Below are 16604 nucleotides of genomic sequence, written 5' to 3'. Positions count from 1 at the left end.
TGTTTATTTTAACTTTTCAATTTTCTCTTAAATTACTGTTGGTTTATTTATTTATTTATTTATTTATTGGTTTGTTTATTTATTTAATTACCCCTCGCATATCTTAAATTAATCAAGAGTGTGCGAGGGGAATTGTGGGTAACTATCAGGTTTCTACTGACGGAGATCTAAATGTACCTTCTCCACAACTGGAGTCTTATTAAAATAATCATGTCCTGTGAACTAAGTCTTGTGTTTGCATGTGTTTACATAACCAGTCGTGCACCTCGCTGTCACTCGTCCCGATTCTCCCAGCTCCTCCCATCAGACGGATGACAATGTCTGGGATGTAGGCAGCATTAAGCATCTATATGATGAGTGAGCTGATGACCGGGCATTCTTTCTGCTCTAGTTGTGTTTCCACCATCTACAGGCCTGCGAATCATACATAGACACAGGAGGCAGAGTAACCAACTCTGCCTCCTGCAAGCAAATCTGATTTCAAATAAATCATCATCATCATCACCATTTATTTATATAGCACAACTAATTCCAGAGCGCTGTACAGAGAACTCACTCACATCAGTCCCTGCCCCATTGGAGCTTACAGTCTAAATCCCCTAACACACACACACACACATACAGACACAGACTAGGGTCAATTTGATAGCAGCCAATTAACCTACTAGTATGTTTTTGGAGTGTGGGAGGAAACCCACGCAAAGACGGGGAGAACATACTCCACACAGATAAGGCCATGGTTGGGAATTGAACTCATGACCCCAGTGCTGTGAGGCAGAAGTGCCAGGGCCGGATTTACCACTAGGCAACCTAAGCACTTGCCTAGGGCCCAGCGGTCCCCAGGTGGCCCGGCAGCAAGGCGGGTGGTGGGGTATGCCAGCCAATAAAAAAAAATATTGTGTCTGAGGGAGAAAAAAAAATCACATGATTGCAGCGGCCCCTGGTTGCCTCCTCTCTGTTCCGCTGCGTTCCACTGGATGCCAGGGGCGTGAGTCATGCCGTGTGACGTCATCACGCCCGACATCATATTCAGAGAAGACTCATTGTGGAACGGAGAGGAGCAGCGCACGCGACGGGGTAAGAAAGAAGACAAAACAGAACAGAAGATGAATAAACAGAAAGAAGTAAACAGAAGAGAAGAAAGCAATAACGGAGGCACAGTGGCACACTATGATAAAGGGTAAACAAGTTGTTTCAAACACAATTATGAAGGGGCACAGTGGTCATGTGAAGGGGCACAGAGGCGATGTGAAGGGGCACAGAGGTTATATTGTGCAGGGCAAAAGTGGCAATGAAGGTGCATAGTGTTATGATAGAGGGACAAAAGTGGCAATGAAGGTGCATAGTGTTATGATAGAGGGACAAAAGTGACAATGAAGGTGCATAGTGTTATGATAGAGGGACAAAAGTGACAATGAAGGTGCATAGTGTTATGATAGAGGGACAAAAGTGACAATGAAGGTGCATAGTGTTATGATAGAGGGACAAAAGTGACAATGAAGGTGCATAGTGTTATGATAGAGGGACAAAAGTGACAATGAAGGTGCATAGTGTTATGATAGAGGGACAAAAGTGACAATGAAGGGGCAAATGTGTTATTGTGAAGGGGCACAGTGTGATGATAGAGGGACAAAAGTTACAAGGGGCACATCGTTGGATTTATGCGTATTATTCTTGCAAACAACTTAATAAGTAATTCTGTCCTGACTTAAAAACTTATTAGGTTTTTACCCAACTATTTAAAAAATGGGACTGCTCTGTAATTATTTAGTGTTGCCTTTTTCTGTAGGAGGGTGGCCTAGCTCTTTTCACATGTTAGGTACGTCCCCAATGATGCAAGTCACGCCCCCAATGGTATGACCACTCCTCCTTTTGCATCACATAGCTTCCCTTCTACTCAACTATTGGGGTATATGGTATGCTACAAAAATATAGTGCTATGGATTGTTTCAGGTAGGGGGGGCCCAAACCAGTATCCTGCCTAGGGCCCCATGAGGTCTAAATCCGGCTCTGAGGAGTGCTAACCAATAAGCCACCGTGCTGCCAAAGAAATGTTTTGTTTTCTTCTAATAAAAATATATGAAATCATAGTGGAGCGCCCTGAAGGTCGAATGCTGGACCAGCAGCTAGGTGCAATCTTATATCACAGCCATATTCCTCTACACAAGCACAAGTATTGTGACTCTACATGTACCATGTTGCCAGCGACATTGAAGACCCCATTAAACAAACCACTTATTCCACAAACCCCAATGGATTTCTTTTTTTTTTCGCCTTTTTTTTTTTTACTACTCCTTCAGTGCTGTTGGAAAAGAGGCATATTGTCTATTGTCAGTTGCAGATCTTACCTCCAAGGTTGCCTTAGTGCCTAAGGCTACATTACTGTATGATCATTGAACTGAAGCTGATTGCCTGCGCCTGTACAACAGTTTCCTCACTTAGCTCCGGTTCTGTAAAAAGCCAGCAAGGGCAAACTGGATAATTGTATACAAAATCTAGAAGCCATATCCAAACGTTAGGTAATACCATCAGCTTGATTATCCAATAGGCTGACCAGGCTGCAGCCTAGGGTATGAGGCTTTTCGGTGGCACAAGCTTGAACTGACATTAAAAATAAAGAGAATAGTTGTTCTCCAAAGTAAAATGAAAACATGGAAAAAAAAATGTACAAAGGTTTAAATCTTGACGTATTCCCATTGTAATTGCAGGTGCTCAAGGTTAAGCGAATAGGAGAGACATGGAGGGAGACAAGTGCAGATGACCCCCCCTTCCACCTTCACCCTCAGTAGTGATCTCACCCACCTCCGTTACACTATACAGTTCTGATTTTAAAGAAAATAAAATGAGAGACAGAGATTACCGTGACCTGTTTAAGAAGTGTAGCTAAGATTCACAAACGCACAAACTTACACAATGTTAGTGGTGGAATGATGGAAGCTGGATTTAAAGATAAGGACAATTTAGCTTTTACCTTTAGCCTGTCAGGGAGAGTGAGGGAACTCTACAAGCGTATTAGACTTGGGCGGCCTGGACCCTTAATCAGACCCTGTGCACAGCCAAATCTGGTGCCAAGTATATAAAACTATATTATGTCTGGTGCCTAGTATAATGTTATATCTGGTACTAAGTACACAAAGTTAGCCAAACATCCCTGGAGCTCAATATAATATGCTGAGCCTATCTGGTGCCAAGTCTAATATGCTGAGACTATCTGGTGCCAAGTCTAATATGCTGAGCCTATCTGGTGCCAAGTCTAATATGCTGAGCCTATCTGGTGCCAAGTCTAATATGCTGAGCCTATCTGGTGTCAAGTCTAATATGCTGAGCCTATCTCTTGTCAAGTCTACTATGCTGAGCCGTATCTGGTGCCAAGTCTACTATGCTGAGCCTATCTGGTGTCAAGTCTACTATGCTGAGCCTATCTGGTGCCAAGTCTAATATGCTGAGCCTATCTGGTGCCAAGTCTACTATGCTGAGCCTATCTGGTGTCAAGTCTACTATGCTGAGCCTATCTGGTGCCAAGTCTAATATGCTGAGCCTATCTGGTGTCAAGTCTACTATGCTGAGCCTATCTGGTGCCAAGTCTAATATGCTGAGCCTATCTGGTGTCAAGTCTAATATGCTGAGCCTATCTGGTGCCAAGTCTAATATGCTGAGCCGTATCTGGTGCCAAGTCTACTATGCTGAGCCTATCTGGTGCCAAGTCTAATATGCTGAGCCTATCTGGTGTCAAGTCTACTATGCTGAGCCTATCTGGTGCCAAGTCTAATATGCTGAGCCTATCTGGTGTCAAGTCTACTATGCTGAGCCTATCTGGTGCCAAGTCTAATATGCTGAGCCGTATCTGGTGCCAAGTCTACTATGCTGAGCCTATCTGGTGCCAAGTCTAATATGCTGAGCAGACTTACCTCCATAACGGCGCTGTAGATCTCCGATCGCAGCAGGATGCTGACCACAAGTGATTCAGACTAGTCAGGTGTCCGTCACTAGACTTTGACTTCATTGCGACCTGTATCAGTTTTAATTTAAAGCAGCAATGTCGGGTTAAGTGTTTAAACACTTAACCTGCGTGGTCCTGACATTGCCGCTTTAAATTAAAAGTGATAGAAGTTGCAATGACGTCAAAGTCTAGTGACGGACACCTCAGTAGTCCGAATCACTTGACGTCACCGTCCTGCTGAGATCGGAGATCTACAGCGCCGGTATGGAGGTAAGTCTGCTTATATTTAAATCATTTTTTCACACATTTGGATTTTGAGTGTAGGTCTCCACGGTGTCGGAATTTTCTGCACCATTAAAGCGAGACGGTAAAAATTCAGCATAGGCAGACAGGGCGATTGATCTCAAGTGAATTCCATCATTTAGTTGCCCCAGTCCAATAATTGCACTGTGTGGTCTCACACAAGAACTTATGGGTGACAAGGGAAACACTCCTGAATCTATGCAATCTGTCTAATTAGACCATCATTAATCCTCGTTAAGGATTACGATGCATCACTGTAAAGGTCTGAAATAATTAGTGTGAAATTTTCATTTAACTCTGCCAAGAAAAGTACGTATCTTTCTCAGGATATTTATAAAACATTTATAAGCTTTCTTGCAAAAGGGAATTCCGACAGAAATTATTTCCCTTTTCCTATGTTAAGTCCTTTTTCCTTTTGAAAATCTATTTTATTGCCCAGAATTAAATTGAAATTTTGCAGACTGTAAAGCAATAAGTCCATTGGAAATTATGGGGAGGTTGTCTGATTTTTCACCAAAATTTCACCCTATTTTTCAGTGAAGTTTCACCACATTATGTGGTATATTTACTATACTTCAGGTTTGAAAAAGTGTAGATGTTGCCTATAGCAACCAATCAGATTCTAGTTATCATTTTTATAGGAAAATTCTACAAAATGACAGCTAGAATCTGATTGGTTGCTGTAGGCAACATCTCCAATTTTTCAAACCCGCAGTTTAATAAATATACATGTAATATATAATTTGCATTGACTTTGGGGTAGATTTACTAAACCTTCTAAAAAGTGGAGGTGTTGCCTATAGCAACTAGTCAGATTTTACCTATCATTTTCTAGAATGTACTATATAAATAATAGCTAGGATCTGATTGGTTGCTATGGGCAACACCTCCACTTTTCCTTTTTAGAATGTTTAGTAAATCTAGCCCTTTGTCTTTTCTCAGTGAACAGGAAGAGAGGTGTAAAAGAAAATCTCCCAATCACAAAGTACTACGTCACACTATTGTATAGGTGATATATATTTTGTAAGGGACTTTTTCCCCGGTAAAACTAAACTCAACCAATGCAAAAAAACTACTTCACAGCTTTGTAAATAAGTGAAATACTGATAAATTCTGCTTTATAAATGTCCCCATCTGTAGATTATATGCTGTCTTGTAACTGAAACAAACTGACTGCAATTAACTTTGGTTTCTATTTATGACAATATGTCCTCTTCATGAAAGAATGAATCGTAATATCTATGAAGACTGGATGTCACAACAACTGTCCTGATTACACTGGGAAAGTGGACATGCTCCTCCTAGCAGTTGAAGCTACTGAGCCAAGAGGCACGGAGTCAAACACACCCCCGGGGTTCGCCATGGTTCCCCACAAGGTCTTACACGGGATGTGAGTGACATGGCCACAGAGCCGGTCGCTAGGGAGGTAGCTGCAATCACAAACAGAGCGTAGTGGACTAGTCAGTACCAGGAGAGCCAAGCCAGGAATGTGAAGCAGAAGAATGGTCTAGGAAGCCAAGGTCAAGCCAGGAATCCAAACAGGACAGGAATCGAGGAGCAGAAGAATAGTCTAGGAAGCCGAGGTCAAACCAAGAATACAATGGAACCAAAAGCGCTAAACTGAAGACTAGTCAGGGACAAGCTAGTTGGCAACAAGGAGTCCAAATAAGAGTTGAACGGTGAAGATACAAATAGGAACCAGTAACAGAACCTAGAAGTGATCCAATACTCTGACACTGCATCAGTGCCAGCACCTACCTTATATAGGCTGTTCAAAGTAATTTCCGGCGGTCAGTGACGTCACTGTCTAATTATCATATAAAATTGTTCACTGTACACTCCAAAAATATACTGGTAGGTTAATTGGCTGCTAACAAAAATTACCCTAGTCTGTGTGTCTGTGTGTCTGTCTGTGTGTGTGTGTGTGTGTGTGTGTGTGTGTTAGGGAATTTAGACTGTAAGCTCCAATGGGGCAGGGACTGATGTCAGTGAGTTCTCTGTACAGCGCTGCGGAATTAGTGGCGCTATATAAATAAATGGTGATTATGATAATAGTAATGACGAATAATATTGATACTTTTTCATCAATTATTTGACTATTTAATATTTAATTATAGTTGTAAAACAGCAACTGAAAAAGAATCATAGATGGTTAAAAAGATGCAAGACTTTTTATTAATTCCGACGCCCACATGTTAAAATGATATCCATATAATTACTATTCTTTTTGTGCTGTGTTAGAAAAATAAATATATATTAATGTTTGTTTGGTATGTGTGGGAAAACATTTTCAAGCAAGATAAATCGAGTGAGTTTGTGATGATTGTCCGAGCACTAAAATCCATTGTCCTATATTCCCGACTATGCCGTTGGCAGACGTCTGTAATTCCTGTTTGATTTTCACTTTGTTGTAACAATGTTGCTACACTTTGGAAAACAGTTAAACCATTAATGCTGCAGACAAGCTGACTACGTTGTTTCAGTCAGTAACAATTTCTGGAAATGATCTTATTATCCATTGGGGACACAGACGTAAAAAAAAATGGAAACGAATCTACATGATTAATGTATAAGCACCTCACATTTAAAGTTATGGTGAACCTGATCCTTCGATTCATTCTAGTTATAGGTTAGAGGTTGTATAAATTGTTGCTATAAGTCTAAAGGATAATTATACCCCAAATCTAAAAGCTTTGTTTTGGCTGGAATTATGTGAGATATGTGAATTAGTGAATTAGCTCCACTTCCCAAGGTAGGAATCACTCATTAATAAATACTGGTGCAGAGATATAAAGGCCAGTCATTGCGGGCAAAACACACTTAAACATGTGGGCAATCTCATAGAATCTACTCTACTAAATTGTATTTGTGTAACCTGAGCTGCAATTTTTATTACTATTCTCACTGCTTCCAAAATGTAAAAGCTCAAAAAAATGAATGCATTTTAGAAAAAAAGAGAAAATTGGTCTTCCAGTGATAGAATAAATAGACATATATAAAGTCTATATTTAATAATACACAGAAAACATAAAGCTGACACAAAACCATTGTTTCACAAGTTTCCTTATGCATATATTTACTGTACAGATGGTTAATGCTGCGTCAATCTGTACCCCCTTGAATGAGTGGTTGTGGTATAGGGGGTGAGCGCACACAGAAAGACGTCATCAGCTGCCACGGGTACAGGTGTAAACTACAACCAGGAATCTGCCACTGTGCTGCCCACACAGTGGTGGATTATTAATTGGCAAAGAAACACATGTTGGTTCTAATAGCAGTTTGGGGGGCACTCAGGTTTTCTTAGATCCAGACGCTAAAGACGTTTCCCATTGACAAGTTTGGTAGAATAGAATTTGTCATGAAAAAAGTTCTTCCTTTAATTATATGGAAATGCAAAACACAATATATAGATCTGATTTGGACAAGTAGAAATCCCAGCTTGCCAGCCACTGATTCTCAGCCCTCTCAGCCCACATCAGTAGTACAGTTGGGTGTAGTACCTATTAACGGTACTGACTACCCCGACGAAAAGTAATACTTACATGACACAAATGAAAGGCGGGTTCGTCCATCGCCGCTTTAAGCCAAGTCGTGGTGGGTGATGACGTCATTTGCTTTATTCGGCAACAGAGCGAGTCGTGATATGAAGTAATCTGCATTCCGGTAAGTAGTTTTTTTTGCAGGTGGGTGCACTATTGAATCGGACTCCTCATGTCCTTGTCTTCTCTGTTGGGGTAGTCAGTACCGTGAAACTGACTACCACCCGTACAGTTATCCACATCTCAGCTCAGATGAAATAATAAGCACCACGTGTATTATTGACCATTAGTCATATAGCACCTACATATTAGGCAGAACTTTACAGATTGCTAGGCAACCAGACGCACTTCCAGGTCCACGTCAGCGGTACGTCCCGTTGCCTAGCAACGGGGCGCTACTCTCAGACTCCAGCGGTGGTGTTCAGCGTCACCACCGCCAATAGATAGCGCTGCCCCCTCTCCCTACAAATATCTACCTCTGGCACCTAATTAGTGCCAGAGAATTAGGCCTCCTGTACTCCTGCGCTCCAGTACTATATTCCTGTGTTTCCCGTGCCTTCCAGCGTATGACCCGGCTACGTTCTTTGACTACTCTCCTGCTTCCAAGTGCTCCTCGTGTATGACCCGGCTACGTTACTGACCTTTCTCCTGTCTCCTGTGTTCCAAGTATCTGACCCGGCTAGTTATTTGACCTCGTTTTCGGATTTCCCTATTGGCACCTCTTGCTTGCACGGCTTGACCCGGACCGCCTGACTCCTCTTCCATCTGCGCTTCACTGGTTGCTCCCTCTGAGGACCGCGACCTGCGTGTCTCCCGCAGCAAAGTCCATACTCCGTTGCGGGGGTCCCTGGCGAAGACCTGGGACACGTTATACTCCGCACCTCTTTGCTGAGCAGCACAGAAACCAGTAAGCTACACACCCTTAGTTCTGTGACAACAGAAAATATTTAATCATTCACGTTACACACCCGTGTTTTGTCAGAAGCTAATTGGCCACCAGTATGTTTTTGGAGTGTGGGAGGTAACACTGGGAAAACATACAAAATCATTTCACACATCTTTTGAAAAAATAAAGTGATATAACAGATATTTTAAAGAAGCTTATATTTGTAGAACTTCCCCTCTTTCTAAACTGCTCCATGAAGCAAGTGGGCAGGGGTCACTTTCCCCAGGACCCTCTGTTATCTGAGAATATACAATATCTAAACTACAATGTTAAAAAATAAATCACAATGGGGCTGATTCAGTAAGGAAAGTAAAGCAAAACAAAAATGAGTAACTTTGCACCTTTGGCAAAACCATGTTCCATTAGAGGAGGTAAATTTCAAATGTGGGGACAGATTTATAGTTGGTTAGAACCAGTGGTGGGTTTCAAATAAATGAACAACCGGTTCTCTGCCCTCACAGTAATGCCCCTCTTCATCACTCTCTGCCATGCTGCTTTTGCACCCCTTGCATTGTAACATGGTTTTGCCAAGGTGCAAAGCTACTCATTATTTTGCCTTACTTTCCTTAGTGCACCAGGCCCAATATCTTTCAATACATTTTATCAGCTGAGAGATTTGCTTTGGTCGGATCAGAGAGTCTTCATGTTGAAACAGACTGACCAAATATGAAGAAATGTGTCTTTTCTGCACCAGTTCTGTGTTATAAAGGAGAAGTGGAGGACAGGGGTTTGTGAAGCTCTGTGAGAACTATAGATTACCTAAAATAAGTTAGTTGCAGTTCTACTCTCTTCCCTAGGTCACCAGTTTTTATTAATGAAACAAATGCACATAGTGGGTATTAAAGAGACAAACACTAACGTCTTAGATTATGCCAATCACCAGCACATGACCTGTGAAGTCTCAGGTATGTCAGGACTGTCTCTATAAACTATGGGCTATTGGACTGATGCTGTCTTGAGCAGAGCAGTTTTTCCCAAGCTGTAAGGCCACTATTAGGACTCTCTCAGAGACTAAAACTGCAGATAACAAAGGTTATTATCCTGCACTAAGGGAGGTAACAGGAGCCCGACCATGATAAACCCATGGCTCCTAAATGTCCTGATTGGTGGATCCAAAGAGCTTCTTATAAAGTGGGCGTTACCTCGAGCAATTGTGGGTGTGGTTAGGTATATACCCGAACTTAGGGGATTTGTGTACTGAGCCGAGCTCGGCTCAGGACCATCGCGCTTTTTTGGATTTGAAAACGAGGCAAAACTTCATCGTGACTTCGTCGGATCTCGCGAGTTTTGGATTCCTTTTAAAGATCCAATATAACGGTGGGTGGGAGGGAGGGCGGACCCCCATTTTTCTTTTCTGTCACTGCTGTGTGCCAATGTGTCCTAGATGTGCTAGGAACTGCCGTGTGTTTGTGTCATTGCTCTGTCGCTTACCATCCAGCCCGGTCGCTGCAGTATTTGTCCAAAAGTGTATAAAAATAATATTGTGTAGCATATTTTAGGATTTTTTCTAAAAAATCCAAAACCAAAATCAAAACACACCAGGGCGTTTTTGCCCAAACCAAAACACGAAGCTAATCCAGATCCAAAGCCAAAACCAGTTCACTCGGTCAGTGAGCATCTCTAGTACTAATATGTCCAGTAATGTACCCAGTAATGGTAAAATGCCCAGCAGTAGTAGTAATAATGTGTTTTATCACATAGTAATTAGTAAAGCAGTGATATATCCAGTCATGTGTCTAGCAATAGTAATATGGGCAGAAATATATCCACAAGTAGTAATATGGACAGGAGCAATAATATTACTGAGTAACACTAATATTCCCAGCAGTAACAGAAATATGGCCAATAATGTAATAATGGCTATTAATATATATGACTGGCAATAGCTATATGGCCAGTAACATGATTAACAGCGGAAATATGCCATTTAGCAGTAATATCACCAACAGTGGTAATATACCATCAATATACCCACAGTAATGTAGCCAGTAATACTGCCAGCAATAGTAACATCCCTATAACTGTGCATGTAATAGCGTTGGTGACTATTGATTGGCCGCGTGATATCCGACATGGAGAAGGAAACACTATTGGGTCCTCCGTGGGGGAGTTATTCAGAGACCACAGCGGTTCTGGACACTATGGTCCTGCCACTTAGAAGGGACGGAGTTAATTCCTAAATTTAACAAAAATTGACTTCTTTAAGGATAAACGATTCAGTTATTTTCGGCACATTATTTAGTTTGGTAACACACATGTTGTGGTATTTAATAGCAGACTTACAGCATACGATATAAGGATACATCCACTGCAATGGTAGGGTACGTGTTATAAGAAAGGAGGCACAATGACATGTGGGTAAAAAAAAAGGGACTATACCTCCAAAAGAGGGACAATTCATTACAATGTCTTTCAGTTTCACTATTTCCAATATCATCTCATGCACTCACTATTCATAGAGGGAAACTGTCAATATTAAAATAATGGATATTGACTAATCTAATGCAGAAGTGCTACTTTAATAGCACATTCATTCCCATAACTGGCTGCACCCTATACCCTTTCTGTGGGCTACACAGAATGACTTGGCAAACAGCGTATAATTAAGGTGTAGCTGTCACCGCCACACTGTGGGGGCAGCCATTTTGTGGGTTGGACCAATGTCCGTGAAGGAGCCCCTCACTACTTCACCAAGAATCAGTGACGTCGCGGAGGCGTGGTGAGCATTATTAGTAGGTGACTGTCATTGGTGGGGGTCAGCGGTGGGATCAGGCATTTTGGCAGCAATGGCAGAAGTAAACCTGCTCCTCTGGATTCAGCCACAGGAACCCCCTGCAAAAAATAATTTTACACCCTCCTCTTTTATAAATGATAAATTATTTGTTCATTCAATAATGCTTTTTCTTTTAATACAAATCATATATTGCATTTTAATAAAAAGAGTAATACAAATAGAAATACAAATAAATACATTAAATAGAAAACAAGAATTGCTATACGAATAATATAAATGAAGAATATGTATTTATTGTAATAAAATTTTACATTTTGGCAAATTAGTTTGGTTGTGTCTCCTCCACACTGTGAAAGCTCTTATTACACTGTGCCCCCTTTTGATTCCACTGTGCCCCCTTTATCACACAGTGCACCTTTATCACACTGAGCCCCTTCCTCATCATACTGTGCAGCTTTATCACACTGAGCCCTCTCCTCCATCACACTGAGCCCTCTCCTCATCATACTGTGCCCCTTCCTCATCATACTGTGCCCCTTCCTCATCATACTGTGCCCCTTCCTCATCATACTGTGCCCCTTCCTCATCATACTGTGCAGCTTTATCACACTGAGCCCTCTCCTCCATCACACTGAGCCCTCTCCTCATCATACTGTGCCCCTCCCTCATCATACTGTGCCCCTTCCTCATCATACTGTGCAGCTTTATCACACTGAGCCCTCTCCTCATCATACTGTGCCCCTTCCTCATCATACTGTGCAGCTTTATCACACTGAGCCCTCTCCTCATCATACTGTGCCCCTCCCTCATCATACTGTGCCCCTTCCTCATCATACTGTGCAGCTTTATCACACTGAGCCCTCTCCTCCATCACACTGAGCCCTCTCCTCATCCCACTGCTGCCCCCCCTCTTTCATCCACACTGCTGTCCCCTCCTTCTTCAACATTGCTGCCCCCCTCCTTCATGCACACTGCTGTCCCCCTTCTCATACACACTGCTGCCCCCTCCTTCTTTAACATTGCTGTCCCCTCTTTCTTCGTTGCTGTCCCCTCCTTCAACATTGCTTTCCACTCCTTCAAAATTACTGTCCCCTCCTTCAACATTACTGTCCCCCTCCTTTTTCAACGTTGCTGTCCACTCCTTTTTCAACTTGCAGGCAGTGGAGAACGCCCCTTAGTTTTGGCGCACCCCTTGCTTACCCCGTTCCGCCGGCCCTGCATCTGGGAGAGGTGGAACAAACTCCTCAAACACCTTCCTCATTTAGCATTTAATCATGAAAACATGGCGACCCAGGTACTCAGGACATGGGGCAAATATCCATTTTCTTCATTCTCTTCATGTTTTAAAATTAAATTGATCATTATTTACCTCAGGCAGTGCCACTATTATATCATACTTGCCTACCCTCCCAGAATGCTCAGGAGACTAATGAATTTCAGGTAGGTCTCCCCCAGGAGAGCAGATCTCTCTCCTCGATCTCGCTCACTTCCTAGGAAAGTGGGCGAGACATTTTGGCCCCACCCCCCACAACGAGATTGTGATTGGTTCAACGCATTGTGGGGGCGAGGCCAAAATGATACGATTTGCAGTGCCATGGCCCCTGCTCTTGCCACCTGACCTCCCCTCTGAGAATTAAAAAGTTGACAGCTATGTATTATATGCTTTTCAGTTTACTGTGTTTCCCCCATTGATGCTTGCTGCTGCTCCCTCCCAGCAGAGCTTCATATCCCTATTGATGGGTGCTTGTTTTAAATTCTTAAATAGAATCACATTTTTAAATGCTCTCGAGGTAATGGACAATGGTCCATTTAGACTTTGAGGTTAGAGTCCAGCTGAGTTTTGGTGTTTTGGCTCTGTTTGAGTTTCATTGGTGCTTTTTGCCAGGATGGGGGATAACAGCTTATTTTTTTGTACCTTGGGGTCTATTTATCATCCCTACCCCATTTCAGCATTAAGTATAACAACGCATTGCTAAAAATATAACTTCTCCATCCTTTCTTAAAATGTTTAAAAATGTGATTTTATTTCAAAATTTAATCTAGCGCTGACGGAGAGAACCTGGGGATATAATTTTACACGTGTTCCCTTTAACAGCTAAATTTACTTGAGAGCATGCGGAAAGGTACGGGAAACAAAGGGGGAACTGAGTACCGTGTAAAATCAGGAAGAGGTCTGAGGTACAGGAATGGAGCTTCAGTTGTAGCTGTGCTCACATTTATTTTATCAGGAGTGACTCAACAAAATTTGGGACTCAAAGCTTAAACATCCCAGTTCCCAGACCTCCCAACCCATTAAATAATTTATTCTAAAATGTTTACAAAACCTAGCTAGATCTATCAAGAAATAAATATTTTTAAAAAAATCACTTTGGTACTGTTCCATGTGAAAAAGTTATTCTCAGTTTAACTTAAGTATAATAACAAGATAAAATTGATCTGATTACTAACATTTAATAACTCTGGTCAAAATGTTTTTTAGCAACTTGGGGCCTAAGGTAATTGTCTTACTTGCCCCCCTTGAGCCGTTCCTGCATTGCATGCCTTGCTGCAAATCCAACGCTTTTCCCCAGCAGGCTTCATGCTAAGCCCCATCGCACATTGTGCGTTCAGTCCCTAAGGACCTGCACTATAGATTATTCACCAGTTCACACTCCTATAAGAGCCACTGTCCTGCCTAATCAATTTTAATAAATTGCCATGTTAATTAATTTCTTATCATGGTGATAATAAAATGATAATTGCCATGAGCAATGTGCGACCCCTAATTACTGAAAGTCAGACCATACTTAATATATAGTGCCCAAATATTAATGACAGTACACAGCCACCACATAATGCCATCTGCCGGTCACTAATATATATTTATAGGAATTACTAGCTCTTCAACTATAACATAACAAGCTGTCACTTATCTCAAACGTAATTTCCACATAGATAATAGTGCAATGTGCCAGTAGACACTAGCTGTTAGCTATTGATACACAATTGGAGTTTCTATATGTAAAAAAAATAAATATGTTCTTATTATACAGTGAAACTAATGAATTCACAGGTTGAAGTGTTGATGGTTGTAGGCAGCACCGTCCTCTCAGTTCCTTGTAACTTTAGGCTGTGGTTTCACTGCGAGTTTCCTCTAAGTTTCAAAGGGTTTCCACGTGACTTACTTGAAATGAGCTCCAGGCCTCATTCTAAGAAGTAGAAGCGGACACACAGATATAGCAGGGAGGTCTCATGAGAGCCCACCAGTCTGCTTCACCTGGTGCACAAGGTCTAGCCCGGGGAGCGAGGGGTCCCTGGGTAACTTGCCGCTACCACACTGGCATCTGGACTTCCTATTTCTGGATGACTACAGTAACTCTCGGATTCTCCAGTGACACAACACAGCTGCAGTGTTCCATAGACTGTGCTAAACCAGGAGAGGTCCACAGCTGGTGGAACTCCAGGATTCCTGCGGGATTGTCGGAATGGTCTGTCTGTCATTCTGCTCTAACTGACTGAGGACCTCATCTCTGTGCCGCTCCTGGGGTTTGGCTTTTTTGAGGCTGCTTCCCATCAATTGCCTGTGGGTACCACCTCTGTCTCCTCCCACCCTCTGCTGGTCTCTATAGACATCTCATGTGTCTTCCTCGCTTACTTCTAAGCTCCTCAACTTAGACACCATGTCACAGAGGTCACCCTCAACAAGTGGCTCTTTCACAAGGAGCGCACAAAACACGTCTGGATCAGAGGCAGATGTCTTATCCCAGGTATAATATTATCATTATTATATTATGTATCATACTATCGTACATTCTATGCAATAATATCACTGCCTGTCTCATCTCAGCATCACATAGCAAGATCCTCTCCTTTTGTACACTGTAACAGTGTCATTATTGTGTCATTCACATCATCCCCATCAATGTTGTGCTCTCACACAACCTGTTGTTTTATTGCAGTCCTTGTTTTCTCCTCCCAAATCTTTTTTTAATTTGTATTTTTTGGAAATATTGATGGTTTCCAGTTTGTGTCCTCTAATATAATATTTTATGTAATCAAATAAGTAAAGTAGATATTCACATTAAAGATAAACATTATTTACACTTTGTTAACAGACATAAATAAAAAGTGAAGCCTATCCACACTGTCCTGGAATTACTTTAATGCTGCACACATGGTGTTAAACTCTGTTATGGAATTTCGCTTTTCAAGCTTGTCAAACCCTACGTGGAAGTGTCTGTTTTACAAGAATTCAGTATATGCTTATTGTACTTTTTCCTGAGTGGTTAAGAAACACATAATAAGCATTCAGACAGTTTTTTTTTTCTGTTTTTGTTTACATATTTGTAACAACAAGTCAAACGTTAGTTTTATTATGATAGCAGAGTGTTCAGAGATGTGTATAGGCAGCCTTGGGGTCATTTTGCATGGAAACAATGTTTAAATAATAAAATACAGTAGTTTAAAGATCCAGCTTAATAGAAAATACAGATTCATCAAATGTGAAAAGGCATAAAAAAAGGTTAAATAAAAGTGTATTTGTAAAGACTTGTGGGCTAAGGGAGGGATTCCAGATTCAATGAAGCATCAAACAGCAAGAAATAAAATAAATATTTTCATAAAAATGCTAAGAAATAAAATAAATAAATAATAATAATAATAATAATATAAATAAAAATAATAATAATAATAATAATAATAATAATAATAATAATAATAATAATAATAATCAAATATTGCACTACCAATTATGGCCAACAGGAGGTGTTATGCTCTTCCATTCAAACAGTATATTTGTTGTACATTGTAGCTTGGAGACTATACTAGGACAGGACTTAATGCATGTCATGGTGTGTTTCTGAGCGTTACATTCTGCTTTCCCCCTTTCCTGCTGGTAATGAATGCACTGCTGATTTCATGATGAGATTGATAATGATGAGATTGATGATGATGATGAGATTGATGATGATGATGACGATGAGATTGCTGATGATGATAATGATGAATTAGCCAGTGCTTCAGACAAGTGTGGGCAAGTGTGAATGCTCCCATGTTTGCCTAGTCAATTCCCCCTTTCACACATTTAAATACTAGGCTCAAATCATTGTGCAGTGTCTGGAAGATAATATGTGCAAACTAGTAATGGCCATTAGCCTTTGTAGT

At 41.3% G+C, this 16604-nt stretch overlaps 1 protein-coding gene across 1 annotated transcript in view; it reads left to right on the top strand.

Annotated features, from left to right (window-relative positions):
- The first annotated feature begins 14621 nt into the window (after nt 1-14621).
- BATF3 (basic leucine zipper ATF-like transcription factor 3) overlaps nt 14622-16604 on the top strand; it is a 35818-nt gene continuing 33835 nt past the window's right edge. The window contains exon 1 of the mRNA XM_075200757.1: nt 14622-15208. Within this exon, the coding sequence (XP_075056858.1) occupies nt 15122-15208 (87 nt within the window). The 5' untranslated portion in view covers nt 14622-15121. The remainder of the gene's footprint in view (nt 15209-16604) is intronic.

This window comes from Mixophyes fleayi, chromosome 3, assembly GCF_038048845.1.
Source record: "Mixophyes fleayi isolate aMixFle1 chromosome 3, aMixFle1.hap1, whole genome shotgun sequence".
Classification (NCBI taxonomy): Eukaryota; Metazoa; Chordata; class Amphibia; order Anura; family Limnodynastidae; genus Mixophyes; species Mixophyes fleayi.
This window is presented reverse-complemented; position numbering and strand designations above follow the sequence as displayed.